This window comes from Geotrypetes seraphini, chromosome 3, assembly GCF_902459505.1.
Source record: "Geotrypetes seraphini chromosome 3, aGeoSer1.1, whole genome shotgun sequence".
Lineage (NCBI taxonomy): Eukaryota > Metazoa > Chordata > Amphibia > Gymnophiona > Dermophiidae > Geotrypetes > Geotrypetes seraphini.
The window spans coordinates 210,672,360-210,692,213 of record NC_047086.1 but is presented as its reverse complement, the minus strand read 5'-3'; the positions used below and the strand labels follow the sequence as shown (position 1 = coordinate 210,692,213).

The window sequence follows — 19,854 nt, the reverse complement described above, 5'->3', positions numbered from 1 at the left end:
TAAATAAGAAATGTTCTGCCTCCTTTAAATTTAAGGCATCGGATTCTCATGGAAGATGGATACATCTGGAAATGAGCATGGGAGATACTACCTTGTCGCTTTTTAATGTATATGCCCCTAATTCGAATCAACCAGAATATTTTAAGACTCTACAACAACTAATTCTTCCACTGGCTACATCCAAATTGATAGTAGCTGGGGATTTCAATGCTGTCATGGATCCTCTTTTGGATAAAAATCCTAAAAGATTTATAAAATCTTTGGGATTAGATAATTTTGTACAATCTTGTGATTTGAAAGATATTTGGCGTATACTTCATTTTGATGGCCGGGAATTCTCTTTCTGTTCTCATGTTCATAAATCTTTTTCTAGAATAGATTATATTTTTGTTTCAAATCAATTAGTACATCAAGTTACACAGGCTGCCATAGATCCAATTATTTTATCAGATCATGGTGGAGTGTGGATTGAACTTAAAGGCAATGAACAAGATATAAACAGACCTATATGGAGATTTGATAATACATTGCTTGCTGAACCAAATTTTTATGAAATTATGTTAGAAAAAATAAAGGATTACTTCCAACTTAATGAAACAGATGAGATCTCTATGGAAACATTATGGGATGCCTTTAAGGTAACCATGAGAGGTCAAATAATTTCCTATTCGGCTCACCTTAAAAAACAGATTAAGAAACAGTTTTCTGATTTAGAAAAAGAAATTAAAATTTTGGAATCAAAACTAATAGAAAAATGGGACTATTCTACGCAACAGGAACTTTTAAAATTTAAAGGAAAATTTCATGAGATTTCATCTAAATTGATTAGAAAGGATTTATTTTCTCAGCAAGCTTTATATTATGGAAACTCAAATAAGTCGGGAAGAATATTGGCAAATTATTTAAAAGCAAAAAAAAGAAAGACAAAAATAGTTGCCATTAAAGATGAACTTGGACGTATGCACAATCAAAATAATTCAATTTTAAAACAATTTTTACAATTTTATAGATCTCTTTATTCTTCTGAGACTTATTTAGATAAAGAAAAAGATGGCTTAGAGTTTTTGAAAGTATTAGAGGGTCCTAAGGTTCCCGAACATATAAAAAGAAGTTTAGAAGAACCAATATCACTAAAAGAATTAGGAATAGCTTTGAAATCCCTTAGAGTAGGATCCGCTCCAGGTGGTGATGGATATACAGTAGAGTTTTATAAATCTTTTCAAAATACCCTATTACCTTATTTATTAAATTTATACCAGACTCAACTAACTAAGGGTTGTATTACAGGCACTATGGCAGAATCTTTAATCATAGTTTTGCCCAAGCCAAATAAAGATCCCACTTTGGTTTCAAATTATAGGCCTATTTCCTTAATCAATGTAGATAATAAACTTTTAGCTAAGACATTAGCTTTAAGATTGGCTAAAACTCTCCCTTTCATTATAGGTATGCATCAAACAGGATTTGTTGCTCAAAGACTTTCTTCTCATAATACTAGACTGGCTTTTCATATGTTATATTTGACAAAAGCCATGAAAGATCCGGCTTTTTCTGTTTCTTTGGATGCAGAAAAGGCCTTTGATCGAGTGGAATGGACATTCATGTATCAGGCAATGGAATGGTTTGGTATAGGTTCAGGATTTATACAAATAATTAAAACGTTGTATAGCTCCCCTGCTGCTAGATTATATATCAATAATACATTTTCAGAACGTTTTAATTTACGGAGAGGAGTTAGACAAGGTTGTCCATTATCTCCTTTGCTTTTTGATATTGTTTTGGAACCCTTACTGTTAGCTATTCAACAGGTAAAGGAGATACAAGGTATTCCCCGTTCAGATAGGGAATATAAAATATCAGCATATGCAGATGATATATTGCTTTATTTGAGAAATCCAGAAAATACCATTCCATGTTTGCTTGAATTAATTGAAAAATTTGGAAAATTTTCAGGTTACAAAATAAATTGGAATAAATCAGAAGTTCTTCCACTAAATGTACATTGTACAAAAGGTCTATTTGATCCATTTTCTTTCATTTGGAAGGAAGATGGTATTAAATACTTAGGAATTTGGATTGCAAAAACAATAGATGATACAATGAAAATTAATGAAAAAAATTTATTACAAAAAGTAAAAGAAATGTGTGAGCAATGGAATCCTTTACACTTATCTTGGTGGGGAAGAGTACAAACTGTTAAAATGATGATTTTACCTGTAGTTTGTTACCAAATGGGTATGATACCTATTTTTTTTCAGGGATCTTTTTATAAAAAAATAAATAGGATTTTAACCAATTTTATTTGGCTGGGAAAAATTCCTAGAATTGCTTTAGTGTCTTTGCAAAGACCTATTGTGGAGGGTGGGGTAAATTTTCCAAATTTTTATAGGTACCATCAAGCCTATATATTGCGACAAGGTATGTATTGGATCCTCCCAGAGCCCATTGATAATATTCCAGATTGGTTCTGGTTAGAATGGAGACTTATGTTTCCACTGCGTCTTGGTCACATAGTTAGTATCAAAATGCCAAGGTTATATAAAGATCATAAAATATTTATGGATACCTGGAAGACTTTAAGGTATATAAGTAATCTGACTCCTATTCCGATAAATAAATCAACAATTCAAACAATTTGGTTAAACCCCAAGATCAAAATAGGCGGTTTTAAAATCATTTGGAAGCATTGGATGTTAGCAGGGATACGTACTATAGAAGATGTAATAACTAATGGTAAACTGCTTGAATTTTCACAACTGCAACATAAATTTGACTTAAACAATTCACAATATTTTAGATGGTTGCAATTGAAGCAGACCATTCAGGTGGGGTTCCCTGAATGGAAAAATCTTAACAATTATCATAGCCTAGAATTCTTATGCTTCCAGGTGGCTTCTACTGGACACCAGGCCGCAATGTGGTATAAATTAATATCTGGATATATAAATAAAAAACCAAAAAATGGTCTTAGAGACATTTGGAGCATTGAGATTAAGCATCAAATTAATGCATCTCAATGGCCACGAATTTGGTCTTGGAGGATAAGATGTACAGTTTCAGCATCTATGAGACAAACATGGTTTTTTCTTTTGCATAGAGCTTTTTGGACCCCCGTTCGTTTACAAAAAATAGATAGTTCTAAGTCTAATAAATGTTGGCACTGTCATCTTGAAAAAGGGACATTAGATCATCTTTTATTCTATTGTCCATATATATTACTATTTTGGAAATCAATTTGGCCTCAAATAAATAGGATGATGGATAATCCAGTAGCCTTGACTTATGATACTATTCTATTTGGTACAACAATAAGAGCAAAAAGTCAAATTTCATCACACAATAATAAACTTTTATTCATATTAACTGGAATAGCAATTCAACAAATAACATGTAACTGGAAAAATTATGACAGACTTAATTATAACTTCTGGTGGAATTCGGTATGCCATATGTATAAAATGGAGCGCACAATAGCAACACAGAAAGGATATTTTGATAAATTTCTAAAGATTTGGAGACCATTAATAGATTTTTGTAATGATTAATAACATTTTCCCATAACAAGAGATTTGATAAGCGGGGATATGGGTGGGTACTATCTCATTTATCTTACAATATATAAGAATTAATTAATGTATTTTCAAATACTATGTTAGAATTTCTGAAATACGAAGGGAGGGATTGGGGAAGGTTATTTTATATATATATTTGTCATACATATTAAATTAATCATATATTGTATTTAAAATATACATGAAAGTAAATCAAGTGTGTATTTATAAGATTATATGTATTTTTCTGATACACTTGTTGTAATATGAAAAAACGAATAAAGAAATTAAAAAAAAAAAAAGAAACATAGAAACATAGAAATAGACGGCAGATAAGGGCCACGGCCCATCAAGTCTGCCCACTCCAATGACCCTCCCTATCTATCTTTGCGGATAGATCCCACATGTTTGTCCCATTTGGCTTTAAAATCTGGCACGCTTCTGGCCTCAATAACCTGAAGTGGAAGACTATTCCAGCGATCAACCACCCTTTCGGTGAAGAAGAACTTCCTAGTGTCACCGTGCAGTTTCCCGCCCCTGATTTTCCACTGATGTCCCCTTGTTGCCGCGGGACCCTTGAAAAAGAAGATATCCTCTTCCACTTCGATGCGACCCGTGAGGTACTTGAATGTCTCGATCATATCTCCCCTCTCTCTACGTTCCTCGAGTGAGTAGAGCTGCAACTTCCCTAACCACTCCTCGTACGGGAGCTCCTTGAGTCCCGAGACCATCCTGGTGGCCATTCTCTGGACCGATTCCAGTCTCAGTACATCCTTGCGGTAATGTGGCCTCCAAAATTGCACACAGTACTCCAGGTGCGGTCTCACCATAGATCTATACAGTGGCATAATGACTTCAGGTCTACGGCTGACGAAACTCCTGCGTATGCAACCTATGATTTGCCTTGCTTTGGATGAAGCTTGCTCAACTTGATTTGCAGACTTCATGTCTTCCCTGACAATCACCCCTAAGTCTCTTTCTGCTTCAGTTTTTGTCAAGATCTCGCCATTTAGGGTGTAAAGCTTGCATGGATTTCGGCTTCCCAGGTGCATGACTTTGCATTTTTTGGCATTGAAACTGAGTTGCCAGGACCTAGACCAGTGCTCCAGTAGAAGTAGGTCATGCATCATATCATCTGCCATTGAATTATTGTCTGTTGTGCTCTTGTTCACTACATTGCTTAGCTTGGCATCATCGGCAAATAATGTTATTCTTCCTCGGAGCCCTTCTGTCAAGTCTCTTATGTAGATGTTGAACAAGATCGGGCCCAGGACGGAGCCCTGTGGCACTCCACTTATCACCTCTGACATTTCGGAGGGGGTGCCATTCACCACTACTCTCTGAAGCCTACCTCCAAGCCAGTTCCCAACCCAATTTGTCAATGTGTCGCCCAAACCTAAAGAACTCATCTTGCTTAGCAACCTGCGGTGTGGTACGCTATCAAATGCTTTGCTGAAATCTAGGTAGACAATGTCCAGGGACTCACCAGCATCCAGCTTCCTCGTCACCCTGTAGCACTTGCTGTTCCCATATAGGTGGTATGCTGCAGAGTGAAGGCTTCCGGGGCAGGTCGACGGCAGCGGGATCACGTTGCTAATGCTGCTGGCTGCCTGAAGTTTTGAAATTGCAGCACCAGAAGAGGTACTGGGGACAGGGGAGACTAAGAGAGCCATACTCTATAATCCAGGATGGGAGCTGGACTGAAAACAGGGAGTCCAAAACCCAAACAAACTCCCTCCAGTCCAAGAAACTATCCAGACACCCAGACAGTCCTCTAAAAAGAAGACATGTCCAGGTAAACCCAGACCTCTGGTAACTCTACTCCAGGCACTCACTCAGAGGTCTCAAACTGCAAAGTTAATTAAAGCAGTAGAACACTGCAGTGACATAAAATGGAACAGGAGGGGGCCAAAGCTGGAGATGATGCTGTTGTCAATGCTGCTGTGCCAGTCTCCTGCTTCACATCTTGGATGGGGGAAACCACGAAAGGCCGGATTCTGTAAATGGCGCCTAAATCAACAGGTGCCTAGAAAAATGACTAGAGAAAAAGGTGCCGGCCACATGTCAATCACACTTAGGCACCATTTACAGAATCGCACCTAACGGCGCCTATGAAAACAGATGCTGGCACTGTCATCTCGAAGCTGGGATATTGGATCATTTACTATTCTATTGTCCATTGATATTTATTTAGATTTTTATCCCGTCCTCCCAGTAGCTCAGAACGGTCTACAAGTAAACATACACAATGGAAGTAATTAGACAAATAAGATGTACAATAGGTTTAAATGTTTGGACATACAAGACTGTGCAGTAGTTAAATACAGGGGGTATACAGCAAATTAAGAGTAGAGTTTAAGTATAAGCAGTTTAGTTTAGATAAGTCGTTTAGTTTAGTATAAGTAGAATAGTTTAGTACCAGTTATTTGAATTTAGATACAATTTATCAGAGTACAGACTAAGAGAGGGCTATACTGAAATTTAGGGAGAAGTTAGACAGGGGAGAGAAGAGAAAGGTGGGGTTTAAGGGGGGGAGTAGACTGAGGGAGACCTTTAGTTGAAGAGGAGGGTCTTTACCATTTTACGGAATGTCAATAATGAGTTCTGTTGCCTGAGTTGAGGGGGGAGTTGGTTCCAGAGATGTGGAATGAAGTGGCTGTAGGATCGTTTGCGGGCAGTTTCTGAGAGGAGAGGGACCTTCCAGGGGGAATGCGTAGGCGTATTTCCGATTTAGAGCGGAGGGTGCGAGTGGGGGTGTAGATGGGAAGCTTGGATTTTATGTAGGAGGGGGGTGGTGGCATAAATTCTCTTGTGGGCTATTGCTAGGGCCTTGAAAGCACAGCGCTGGCTAATTGGGAGCCAGTGTTCAGCGCGGAGTGCTTTTGGAAATCCATTTGGGGCCAAGTAAATAACTTACTGGAAAATCCGGTGGCATTGTCATATGATACGGTGATATTCGGTACATCAATGAGGGCTAAGAGCCAAATATCTTTTAGTAATAATAAATTATTGCTTATAATGACAGGGGTTGCCATACAGCAAATTATGAAACATTGGAAAAATTGGGATCGATTAAATTATAATTTTTGGTGGAATTCACTATGCCATATTTTTAAAATGGAAAGGTTACTAGCCATACAGCGGGGACTTTTCCAGAAATTTAAGGATGTTTGGGAGCCATTAACAACTTATTGTGCAGAATGAATAGTATTTTCCCATTTGTTATACACGTCCAGGGTAAGGAGGATGGGTGGGGATATTTGATATTTTCTTATGTTCAAGAACAATTGTGTATAAAGAGGGGGAAGGATATAGAATGTGAAGTATACTTTGATGGAAATATTAAGTGATGCTAAAGTGTAAAGTGATTGTATTGTATTTTACACTTATTTAAAGTTTTTAAATGAATAAAGATGGATGTACAGATTTACTTTGCAGGTTGGTATACTTGTTACCTAATTGTTTAACTACAGTTTTAACTAGCTAATTAATTGTGCTAAAGAAACTTATTATTTCACACAGTGATTCAGAATTAGTCTTGTTTCTACTGGGCACATTATTGTGTCTCAAGAAAATTGGAGTGATTTCAATTAAACAAGTGTATAATCATAAAAGCTTGTAATTCTCAATACTGTACTTGAACAAAGCTAGCTAGCTTGGTTTCCCAAATAAAATAGCCACGTGATATGGTAGAGACCTTCAAATATTTGAAAGGTATTAATATACAAACAAACCTTTTCCAGAGGAGGGAAGGTGGTAGAACTAAAGGACATGGATTTAGATTGCAGAGGGGCTGACTTAAATAACATCAGGATGTAATCTTTTATGGAGAGGGTAGTGGATGCCAACGGGAGTTGGTGGTGATGAAAAGGTAATTAAATTCAAAAGTGCATGGGATAAACACAAAGGAATTCTGTATGGAAGGCATGGAATCAAACAAGCTTAGGGGTGATTAGATGGCAACAGAAATGATTGAGAAACATAGCCAGTGCTGGGCAGATTTCTGTGGTCTGTGCCCTGATCATGGCTGGACAGATTCAGCTTCAGTAGTTGAACAAGGCCAGTGCCAGGCAGACTTCTGCGGTCTGTGCCCCAGTCATGGCTTGAAAGATTTGGAAGGGCTGAAGTGGGGCTTCAATGACAGCTTCAGTAGTTGGAAAACAAGGCTAGAGCCAAGCATGCTTCTAAGGGCTGTGCCCTGAAAATGGCAAGGACAAATCAAAATCAAGGATGCAGATGTAGTATCCCATCATACCTTATGCTATCAGTTTATCTTGTTTGGGCAGACTGCGTGGACTTTACAGGTCTTTATCTGCCATCATCTACTATGCTACTATTTACATATTATATATGGTGTCTGGAGACAAATCAATTTGAGAGGGCAAGCTGGATGAAATCTGATTGCTGTCCAGTCTCAAACAAGTTGTTTTCCATGAGTACACTCTAGCACAGAACAATCAAATAAGCAATCCATCCTATCATGATTTTACAATTTTCTGTCTTAATGTATTTGAGTACTTGTAGTCCTGCCTCTGTTCTGACTGTTGTTTCTTTCCTTCTCCCTCCTATGTTATTGGGGCAGAGTTCAGAAGTGGAACCTGAAGACAGTGGGGGGATTCACTCCCAGAAACAGAAGATTTCCTTTCTTGAGAACAACCTGGAGCAACTTACAAAGGTTCACAAACAGGTAGGCCTCATGCTGGAAGGAAGGGATCTTGCAACAAAGGACATTGGAAAATGCCCAGCATGCCACAAATATGTTTCCATCAGCAGGGCTCAGGTTTGGGAGCTGAGGATCCAAAGTCACATTGGACCATTAAATGTATGCATTATTTACAGTACTTATGGTATTTTATTAATTACACGGCAGTGAAAAGATATTAAAGGCATTAATGTATAAACAGCAGATAAGATTTTCATGACCTAGCTATTACTAGTTTAGCAGCAAGCACCGAGAGTCTAATTTTATTAAATACATTCTTGCTTGACTTTGTAAAATGCTAGTGTAAGTGTGAAAGAACACATATATGTGCAAGCACTAGTTGGGGGATAGTGTAAATGTTAGTTGTTACTTTCTGCACATATGCACATAAATTAAGGAATTTTATATTCTTTATCATCCCTCCAGACCAGCACAGATGCTTGGGTTTATGCTCCTCTGCCAGCAGGAGGAGACAGAGAACACACTGAATTTTTACAGTTCAAGTGGGCTGTGCAGTCCCTCATAGACTTAGTCTCCAGCAGGTAGAGGTGGTAAGCCTGTGCAGCCTTCTTTTAGGTCTTGGCAGGGTCTGTTGGAAAGGATAGGCAGTGGCCTTTTTATCTGCCCCTATTTTCTGGTTGGATTGAGCTGGGGTCCTGCGGGACCATTACCACCTCAAGGTTGTCACACTCGGGTGGTCGAGTCCCTCCTCCCATTTCCCCCACCTGACCCAGTAAGGCTATTCTTATGTTCTTAATTTGGCTGACGCGGTCTTCCCGTCCATGTCTAGGCCATTAACGGGCTTCAAAAAGTGGTGCAGGTGCCAAAGGCCGATTTCTATCACCGACCCACGTAGTTGGTGCTTGCGGTGCCTTGGCCCCAAACACCGGGTCGAGTCATGTGCTCGATGTTCTACTTTGCAGAAAAGCTCCATTAAAAGCCATAAACTTCAACAAGAAAAATTGTTTGGGACCATCATGGACACTGACAAGGCCTCACAACCATCGACGTTGAAGACATTGGCATCGACATCAACATTGGTATCGGGTGATCTTGCACTATCAGATAAGCCAGCTAAGAAGCCGCCAGCTTCCCAAACAGTGTTGCAGGTCACTATTGCATTGAGTCCCTTAATGCCAAGCAGTGACGTTCCCGCTTGTGGCTTGCCTCTCCTTCGCATCCTCATTGAGGTCACCCTCTCTGAGGCAAGCTGCTGCACCATTGGTATCAGCAGACAGGCTACAGGTACTGGTGCTCTCCTTCTGTGAGAAACTCAATGAGTTTTTCACAAGGGAACTGGGCGATCTCTTCAAGCTACATACACCAGCATCAACTCCCTCGGTACCGGGCCAGCCTGAGCATATGGTCACCAGGTCCTGTGGTACCGCAACTGGCTCTCCTGTACAACACTGTCATGGATATTCATCTAGTCATCATCACTCTTCTCGACGCTTGACGCCTCAATATCACTTATCTCATTGAAGGTCAAGTTCTTGATCGATGCATCGATCCATTTCATGGAGACTTAGACGCTCCTCTTCTTCCTCTCGACATTCGAAGTCCAGGAAGCACCATACATCATACCTCTTCTTTTTCAGATCAGTACCGAAGTTGCCATAAGCATCGATCCTCTCGATGCTCACCATCACCAAAGCTTTTTACAGTCTGCTTCGGATGGGGACTATTCTGCTTCTGCAACAGAGGCGTATGATACCCTTTCGGAGAAATAACCTCAGAAATCTCCGTCAAAGACAAAATCTCCTTCTAAAAGAGTCTCTTTCACATTTTATCCTTGGCAACTTTATATCCCCTCTTAGATCAAAATGATTGTATAGTTATTAGTGCATTCTATGCAGTATTTTATGATTTACCAATTGTATTGCACTATCAAAGTTTGAAAATCAATAAAGATTTAAACAAAAACAAAAAGAACGATTGGCTATGCTCTTTAGATCTAAAAGAAGCTTATAAGCACATTCATCCTGCCCACAGGAAATTCTTCAGATTTCAGGTAGCTCAGGTTGCCCAGCAACACTTTCAATACATGGTTTTGCTATTCAGCCTTGCATCCTCACCCAGAGTGTTTAAGTGTCTGGTAGTAGTAGCTGCGGCTCTGCGGGCTCAAGATCTTCAAGTTTTTCCTTATCTTGACGATTGGCTCATAAAGGATGCCTTGCCTTAAGGGGTGCTGATAGCAACATGATAGACAATTCTCTTGCTTCAACAGTTGAAGTTCAAAGTCACTTTTCCCAAATCTCAACTTCAACCCTCTCAAACTCTGCAATTCATTGGAGCTCTCTTCGACACCATCCATCTCAGTGTTTCTTCCCCAGCAAACACAAGAAAATTTGATTCAGCTTTGCACTCAGATTTATCACCTTCCATCAATCTCAGCCAGACAGATGATGGTGCTTCTGGGCCACACAATGGCTGCAGTAATTCAGAGCAAGTGGACGTGTCTGATGCACAATCTTGACATCATCAATATGCACCTGGATGGCAGAATGTCACTACAAAATAATGAAACCTCTTCCGAAACAAAAGATCCTGTAGCTCAGTGGTTAAAGGCACTGCTTCCATCTTCCAAAGGTTGTGCATTCAAATCCACATACACACACCCTCTCCAGTACCTTCACAGCTTCTTATTTGCTCTCATAAGAGAGTATGGAATGTGGACTTTGCCCATTTACATTTGTAGGATACAGAGGGAAACTTAGTTTTACCCTGAGATGTTTTATGATGTCCAGGAACCCATACCTAAAAGAAAGCACCTGTAGCTCAGTGGTTAAAAGCACTGCTTCCATCTTCCAAAGGTCATGGGTTCAAATTCCAAGTATGGTCAGATACCCCAGCACAGATTCCTATTTTTTTGTGGCATTCTGCCATCTAGGTAAATATTGATGATGTCACAGTGATATCAAGATTGTGCATCAGACATGTCCACTTGCTCTGAACTACTGCAGCCATTGTGTGAGTAGTGTATTTTCTTTTATATTCTTAACCTTTTGGAAATGAGGTTTAGTATGCACTATATATATTTTTTTCATGTGTGTTGCTTGAATAATGTATTATTAAACATCTTTTTCTATCATTATCAAATAGGAGTCCTCTTTACCCCCAAATAGAAGTTTAGTATGCAATATATATATTTCATTGCTTTGCTTAAGTAACGCATATTAAACATAAAAAATAGAAGCCCTGTTCACCTATATGCAGACGCCTCAAGCACGCCTAAGTGATGCCTATCTAGTACCCAATTCACTTTCAATAGTAGACCTGCTTTTGCAAGTAGTCCTTTTACTAAAAAATTTAGTATACAATATGGGGCTCATAATCGAAAGAGAAAAATGTCCAAAAACCGGCCTAAGTCGGCACTTGGACGAACATTTCTCAAAAACGTCCAAGTGCCGATACTAAAAATGGGTTTTGGACGTATTTCTAAACAACCTAGGCCTTCATAGTGCCGCTGAATGACCAAAGCTAAACGGGGTGTTTCAGGAGGCGTGTTGAGGGCGGGAGTTGGGCAGGACGTGGGCCAGCTTAGACTTAGTCATACAGCATGTATAACTGAAAGTTTTACAACAGAGCCTAGACGGAACTTGGACGTTGTGACTTAGACCATGTAAAACTTAGACGTCCCTTTCAATTATGCCCCTCCACATATATATTTCATGTACTTTGAGGAATATAGAGGCCAAAAGAGGAATTGGACAAGTGTTGAAGATACGTTTGATACTTATCCTAGAGAAATGACTGCTTGGAAATCAAGAGGATATAAGCTTGGCTTTGGAATTAACATGTGGTTTACTAGAGGGTGTGTGGTGCAATGGTTAAAGCTACAGCCTTATAATAGTGGTGCCAGCATTTCACTGTATACAATTTTAATGAAAAACAGCATAAAATCTCCATTCTAATGACATCATGATAATGTTATAGATGTTATAAAGACGTCTAAGTGATGCCTAAAAGGCGAATCTGTAAAGGACAAACTATTTAGATGCGTCTAGAGTAGACTCACTGAGCGGCGCTGAGTGGGATTCTCCATAGTACGTCTATGCATTATAGATTCGCGCGTAGCATTCTACTGCTGGACGTCTAAACAACGCCTAAATTTAGACATCCTTTACAGAATCTGACCCTCTGAGCTAGACCTGTTTTCAAAGCATCTAAATTTCAAATATTACTAAATTTTGGGAGTCACATTAGACAATACTCTATCCTTTCATACTCATATTTCCAAAGTTGTTCCTTCATAATTTTTTGCCTTACGACAAATTCGCTCTGTTCGCTCATTTCTTCAACAAAGTTCCCTTTGTATATTGATTCATTCTTTAGTTTTATCTAAACTTGATTACTGTAACTTAATTCTTATCGGTTTACCTAATTACCAGTTACATCATTTACAGCTGGTACAAAATACTGCTGTTAGATTATGTTCAAAATTTGACCATGTGACTCCACTTCTTAAAGCAGAACACATTCTTCCTATAGCTTACTGGATTCCTTACAAATATAATCACTTTTGTAGATGTGTTCTCTGGACTTCCTCTTTTTCCGCATAGTTTTATGGTTCATTATACAGCATGTATATCTCTTCGTTCATCTGACCAACGTCTTTTGTGTGTTCCTTCTTTTAGGCAATTATTCCTTGATGTACACAGAAATTCTTCATTTTCAGTAATGGCGCCAGTTCTCTGGAACTCTCTTACCATTTATCTTTGTGAAGAAAAATCATTTATTACATTTAAAGCCCAATTAAAGGCATTTTACTTCTCTCAAGCATTTACTTTATAGGGTTTTTTTAAAAAGTTATATTATTCTGGGTTCCCCTTTTCCCTAATTTCTCATTGCAAATTTTATTGTCATTTATCCTTTTTGTTCGTACCTTTAATTGTAACAGTTTGTTTTGTATTGTTTTATTTCCCATTTTATATTCATTGTAAACTGCTTAGATTTTAACTTTTGTTTTATATTTGCAGTATAAATAAATTGAACTTGAACTTGTATCAAAAAGGTACCCAAACTGACCAGATGATCACTGGAGGGATTAAGTTATAACCCCCCATACTTCCCCAGTGGTCACTAACCCCCTCCCACCCCGCAAAAATATGAATGAAACCGTACATACCTGTCTTTAGAACAGCAGCATCTAGTATGGGAAAGCATCACACAGGTGTCTTAAATAGCCTGGTGGACAGAAAGGAGAACCCAGGCTCATAAGCCCCTCTAACCAGTACATTTATGGTAGAAAGTGTCAGCCCACCAAAATCCTACTATACTGCCATATAGATGCCACTTGCAGCCATTGGGCTATTGGGGTGGTAGACAGGTAGGTATAGTAAGTTTGGAGGGAGTTTTTGAGGGCTCACTATAAATTAAAAGGGGATTATGGTGAGATGTCCACATGGCACCCTTTATGTGATGTTCACAGCAGGGTCCTCTATGGTGCCCCACTGCTCTATTAGCATGTTTGTGTGACTATTCCATTACAATGTTGGCCCCTCCCATGTCCAAATGGTCTAGATTTGGATATTTTCAACTTGGACGTTTCTGTGGTTGAAAATGGGGAATAAAGTTAGGTGTCCTAAGGTCGGACATCTTGGTGGCCAAAACATCCAAATAGACTTTTTGGAAAATTTTATTGAACATCCAGTGGTTTAAAAAATGGACTTTTTCTATCCCCAACTTTGGACATCTTGTGGGAAATGTCCATGTTGGACTTAAGACATCCTTTTTGAAAAAGGCCCTCCATGCATTCATTTTTATTATATTTTTTAATTATTTGCCAACAGCTGGTTCGTGACAATGCAGATCTTCGCTGTGAGCTTCCTAAACTGGAAAAGCGTCTTCGGGCTACAGCTGAGAGAGTTAAGGCCCTGGAGGGTGCACTAAAGGAAGCCAAGGAGGGTGCCATGAAAGATAAGAGGCGCTACCAGCAGGAGGTGGACCGTATCAAGGAGGCTGTGCGTTACAAGAACTCATCAAGGCGTATGCACTCAGCACAGATTGGTGAGTGAATGTGGTTGCTAGCAGCACAAATGGTGGAATGATGCTGTCTGATAAAATCTTTTTCCAAAAATACTAAGACCAGGAGCTACTCAATGAAGCTACTAAGCAGTAAATTTAAAACAAACTGGAGAAAATATTTCTTCACTCAATGTGTAATTAAACACTGGAATTCATTGCCAGAGAATATGGTAAAAGCAGTAGGTTACCAGGATTTTAAAAATGTTTGGATAATTTCCTAAAAGAAAAGTCCATATCCATTGTTAAGATAGACTTGGGAAAATCTACTGTTTATTTCTAGAATAAGCAGCACAAAATCAGTTTTGCTTTTTTGGGATCTTGCCAGGTACTTATGACCTGGATTGGCAACTGTTGAAAACAGGATGGACTTTGGTCTGTTCCAGTATGGTAATGTTTATGTTCTTATGGTATGTTTTTATGATACAGCTGTGTTGAGAATCATTACTCATTCTTTGCTTTTTCTGTAACCTGCAGCTAAACCAATCCGACCTGGCCATTATCCAGCATCCTCTCCTACTAACCCTTATGGAGTCCGCCACCCAGAATCCTTCAGCTATGCAAACAGCCTCTTCCAAAATTACCAGAATATGTGCATGCAGCGCTCTTCCAGTTCATCTCCTGACTCCTAGTAAGTAGCAACTGTATGTGCATGGCTATTCATTCCATGACAGAAAAACCCAAAGGATGTTCTTGTTTTAAAAGCTGGCATCAGTGATGCTGGTTATGGATACTCCAAACAATATCACAGCAAAGGAGATGAAGACCAATGGATTATAGTTGGATCAATTTATTAGATCATACAAAAGACTCAACACGATTCATGTTTCGGCCAGAAGCCTGTATCAGGAGTCAACAGTGTAAAACTAACTGATGATCTTCCAAACTGAATTGATCCCAATCTGGTCTGATAAAATCTCAAAGGTTTGACAATTTCAATAATTAAATTAAACTCTTGCCAAATAACTGCCAGGAGGGAGGGGGGATGGGTGGGTTGCTTTACGGTGACAGTAGAAGTAGGCATCGCTCCTGCCAATCTTTGGGGTCTTTTTTTTTTCTAATTTGTGGGTGTATTCTGCCCATGTGCTGATCACTATCACCAACGATTGGCACATGCAAATTTAGCAATCCTCCGCAAACCTCATTTGTAAGTAGTGTACGTTTGTTTTTGTTTTTTTAAATCTTTATTCATTTTTAAAACTTATAAGTGTATCATTAAATAATAACATTATCCCAGGACAAGCAGGCAGCATATTCTTGACTGATGGGTGACGGCACCGACGGAGCCCCGGTACGGACAATTTTAGAGTGATTGCACTCTAAGAACTTTAGAAAGTTCTAGCTAGGCCACACCGCGCGTGCGCGAGTGCCTTCCCGCCCGACAGAGGCGCGCGGTCCCCAGTTTTCTTAATTCCGCGGAGCTAAGAAGACGCGTGTTTCCAACGGCTGTTGGAAGTTTTTTTCTATTTCACTTGCCTTCCCGCTCGCGCGTATTTTTTTCTTCATAATTTTATTTCTTCCTTCTTATTTACCTTTTGTGTAAAAAAAAAAAAAAAAATCTTTTTCTTTTTCATTTTTTTTGTCGAATCTGACCCGGCGGGGCCTGTTGGCACCATCGAAGCCTCGGGCTTCGATTTTGCTACAGCAGTATTTCCCTTCATGCCCCCGTCACCGGGTTTCAAAAAGTGTCAGCGGTGTGCACGTCCTATCTCTCTTTCCGACCCACACAAGTGGTGCCTCCAGTGTCTGGGTCCGGACCATAGGGCTGAAACCTGCACCCGCTGTAGTTCTTTACAAAAAAGAACTTTAAAAAATCGACAAATTCAGCAGCGGATCCTTTTCGGTACCGCTATGGAAGTTGCACCGGTATCAACGTCGACGACTTCCTCCAAATCGACTCCGACTACCTCGGCACCGCCAGATCCATCATCGGTGTCGACTCCTGTAGGTAAGCCGGCTAAGAAGCCTTCCCCTACTGTTCTAGGCCCGCCAGTCGAGCATGCAGTGAGCCAAGTCCTGCAGACTGAGCGCCGGCCCCGTAAACGCTCCGCTCCCATTGAAGTCTCTGCCTCGTCATCGGCATCGACTTCTCCCGAGCGTCGAGCGGCACCGAAGGTACCGAGCAAGAAAAAACCGGTACCGGTGCCATCGGGACCAACGTTGGATGAGCGCATTGCCTCTATCCTCCAGGTCCAGCTTAAGCAGCAACTCCAACAGTTGCTCCCGGCTCTATTGTCTCCGAACCTTCCAGTGTCGGTACCGACTGAGCCGTCGGTGCCGTCTGTCGAACAGCCTCTTTTATTGTCATCGACTGTTTCGGCACCGCAAAAATCTTTGTCCATGCCTGTTCTGTCAGCAGAACCAAAACGGCGTGCTACTCCTACGGTGTCGGAGCCGGTACTGTTCTCTGAACCTCGTACCGTTCTACATTCTCCAGGTACCGTATCCACTCGGTCTGGTAAATCGGTATGCAAGACTAAACATACTGATACATCGACTCCACTTTCCCAGGGCCATTTACAATCGGTATGGGACCCTGACTTGTGGGACGATTCAGATGATCCCCTCGGTACCGAGGAGGATTACACATCTGATGAGGAGGAACCATCGGTGCAGGATACTACTGCTAAGCCAGAGCACTCCTCCTTCACTAAATTTTTAAAGGAGATGTCAGACACTCTGTCTATTCCTTTAGAGTCTGACTCTAAAAAATCCAAGGCATTTTTGGATGCCTTGGATTTTGACCAACCTCCTAAAGAGTTTTTAAAGTTACCTCTCCATGACATCTTAAGGGAAACTTTTTATAAAAATCTGGAAACTCCTTTGACAATCCCAGGAGCCCCAAGAAAACTGGAATCTCTGTATAAATGATTCCAATACCTGGATTTGACAAACACCAACTTCCCCATGAATCTCTGTTGGTAGAGTCAACCCTAAAGAAATCTGCAGGAGCCAGTATGTATGCCTCTGTCCCTCCTGGCAGGGAAGGAAAGGCCATGGACAAATTTGGAAAGCGTCTTTACCAAAATGCCATGCTGGCCAACCGCTCAGGTAATTACGCATTCCACTTTTCTTTTTACCTGAAGCATCTCGTTCAACAGGTAACCTCTTTTCAAAAGTATATTCCGGACCGTAAACTTCCTGCTTTTCAGCAATGTACCTCTAGTCTTTTGCAACTCAGGAAGTTTATGGTCCGTTCTATTTATGATACTTTTGAACTGACGTCTCGTGCTACTGCTATCTCTGTAGCAATGAGAAGATTGGCATGGCTGCGGGCCTCAGAACTGGACGTAAACCATCAGGACCGGCTTGCCAATGCGCCTTGCCTAGGGGATGAGCTGTTTGGGGAGTCCATGGATACCACCACACAAAAGCTCTCCGCCCATGAAACTAGGTGGGACACCTTGTTGAAAAACAAGAAGAAACCTCCTCCTCCTCGTCCATTCAGGCAACAATCTTCATATCAAAGGAGGTTTTCTGCTCGACCGGCTCAGCCTCATCCTCCTCAACCTCGCAGACAGCGTCAACAGCAACAACAGGCTCGTCAACAACAGCAGCCCACTGTCAAACCGGCTACTCAACCTAAGTCGACGCAGCCCTTTTGACTCCTTTCTCCAGGACATTGCCAGTCTTCCTCCCTCATGTCCTCTACCTCAGCCCATAGGAGGTCGACTACAGATTTTTCTTTCTCGCTGGGAAGCAATCACCTCCGACCAGTGGGTACTTGCTATCATCGCCCACGGCTACTCCCTAAATTTTCAGACTCCTCCACCTGTAAGTCTGCCAAAAGAGTCTGCTTCCAACAAGGCTCAGTCCCTCCTCCTCGCTCAGGAGGTTCAATCCCTCCTTCTTCTCAATGCCATCGAACCAGTTCCTCTGGACCAGCAAGGCCTGGGATTTTATTCCCGGTACTTTCTTGTACCCAAAAAGACCGGGGATCTCAGACCAATTTTAGATCTCAGGGATCTCAACAAATGTCTGGTCAAGGAGAAGTTCAAGATGTTATCTCTGGCCACCCTATACCCTCTTCTTTCTCAGGAAGACTGGCTATGTTCCCTCGATCTCAAGGAGGCGTATACTCACATTCCAATTCATCTGATGTCCAGACAATATCTTCGCTTTCTTGTCAATCAACATCATTACCAATACAAGGTGCTACCCTTCGGCCTAGCCTCCTCGCCCAGGGTATTCACCAAATGTCTGATTGTGGTCGCAGCTTATCTCCGCTCCCACAACTTTCAAGTCTTCCCTTACCTGGACGACTGGCTCATCAAGGCTCCTTCTCCTCAGTCCGTTCACAAAGCCACCGATCAGACCATTTACTTCCTTCGACTGTTGGGGTTCGAAATCAATCTACCCAAGTCGCACCTCATTCCAACTCAGCGACTTCAATTCATTGGAGCCATTCTGGATACTGTTCAGATGAGGGCTTTTCTTCCTCCAAACCGCCTTCACACCATCCTTCATCTCTGTCAGCAGGTGTTCCAGCAACCTTCCATCTCTGCGAATCACATGATGGTGCTCTTGGGACACATGGCCTCCACAGTACATGTCACTCCCTTCGCACGTCTCCACCTGCGTACTCCTCAATGGACCCTAGCGACTCAGTGGTCACAAGCGACGGATCCTTGTTCACGACACATATCTGTGACCTCGTCTCTTCGACAGTCGCTTCTTTGGTGGTTGAAATCATCAAATCTATCCAGAGGTCTACTGTTCCATCTACCTCCTCATCAACTGGTCATCACCACGGATTCCTCCCCCTATGCATGGGGAGCTCACTTGAACGAGTTCCAAACTCAGGGATTTTGGACCACCCAGGAAAAGAAACACCACATCAATTTCCTGGAACTCAGAGCGATGTTTTACGCCCTCAAAGCTTTCCAACATCTCCTTTTTCCTCAAGTCCTTCTCATTTGCACAGACAACCAAGTTGCAATGTATTACATCAACAAACAGGGAGGGACGGGATCCCGTCCCTTATGTCAGGAAGCTCAAAGGATTTGGACCTGGGCGACTGCTCGTCACCTATTCCTGAAGGCAGTCTACATCCAGGGGGAACAGAATTGCTTAGCAGACAATCTCAGCAGAATCCTTCAACCTCACGAATGGACTCTCAACCCCTCGACTCTCCAGTTCATTTTCTCTCAATGGGGCACTCCTCAAGTGGATCTTTTTGCAGCTCCCCACAACCATCAACTGCCCCTGTTTTGCTCCAGACTTTACTCTCCTCACCGTCTGGAACCCGATGCATTTCTCCTAGATTGGACCAATCTCTTCCTTTATGCATTCCCTCCTCTTCCGCTCATGCTGCGCACCTTATTCAAGCTCAAGAGGGAACAAGCCACCATGATTCTCATCGCTCCACGGTGGCCCAGACAGCATTGGTTTTCCCTTCTACTTCAACTCAGTTCCAGGGAACCCATACCTCTTCCTCTGTTTCCTTCACTGCTTACACAGCATCAGCAAACACTGCTTCATCCCAACTTACAGTCTCTGCACCTGACAGCTTGGTATCTCTCGGGCTGACTCCAGCTCATGCTCTCCTTTCTCAGCCTGTCCGTTCTATTATTGATG

At 41.2% G+C, this 19,854-nt stretch overlaps 1 protein-coding gene across 2 annotated transcripts in view; it reads left to right on the top strand.

Moving 5' to 3' along the window:
* Positions 1-19,854, top strand: part of KIF5A (kinesin family member 5A) — a 228,937-nt gene that overhangs the window by 182,375 nt on the left and 26,708 nt on the right. For both annotated transcript variants that reach the window (XM_033938995.1, XM_033938996.1), the window contains exons 23-25: positions 8,134-8,238; positions 14,046-14,262; positions 14,755-14,908. In XM_033938995.1, the coding sequence (XP_033794886.1) occupies positions 8,134-8,238; positions 14,046-14,262; positions 14,755-14,908 (476 nt within the window). The remainder of the gene's footprint in view (positions 1-8,133; positions 8,239-14,045; positions 14,263-14,754; positions 14,909-19,854) is intronic.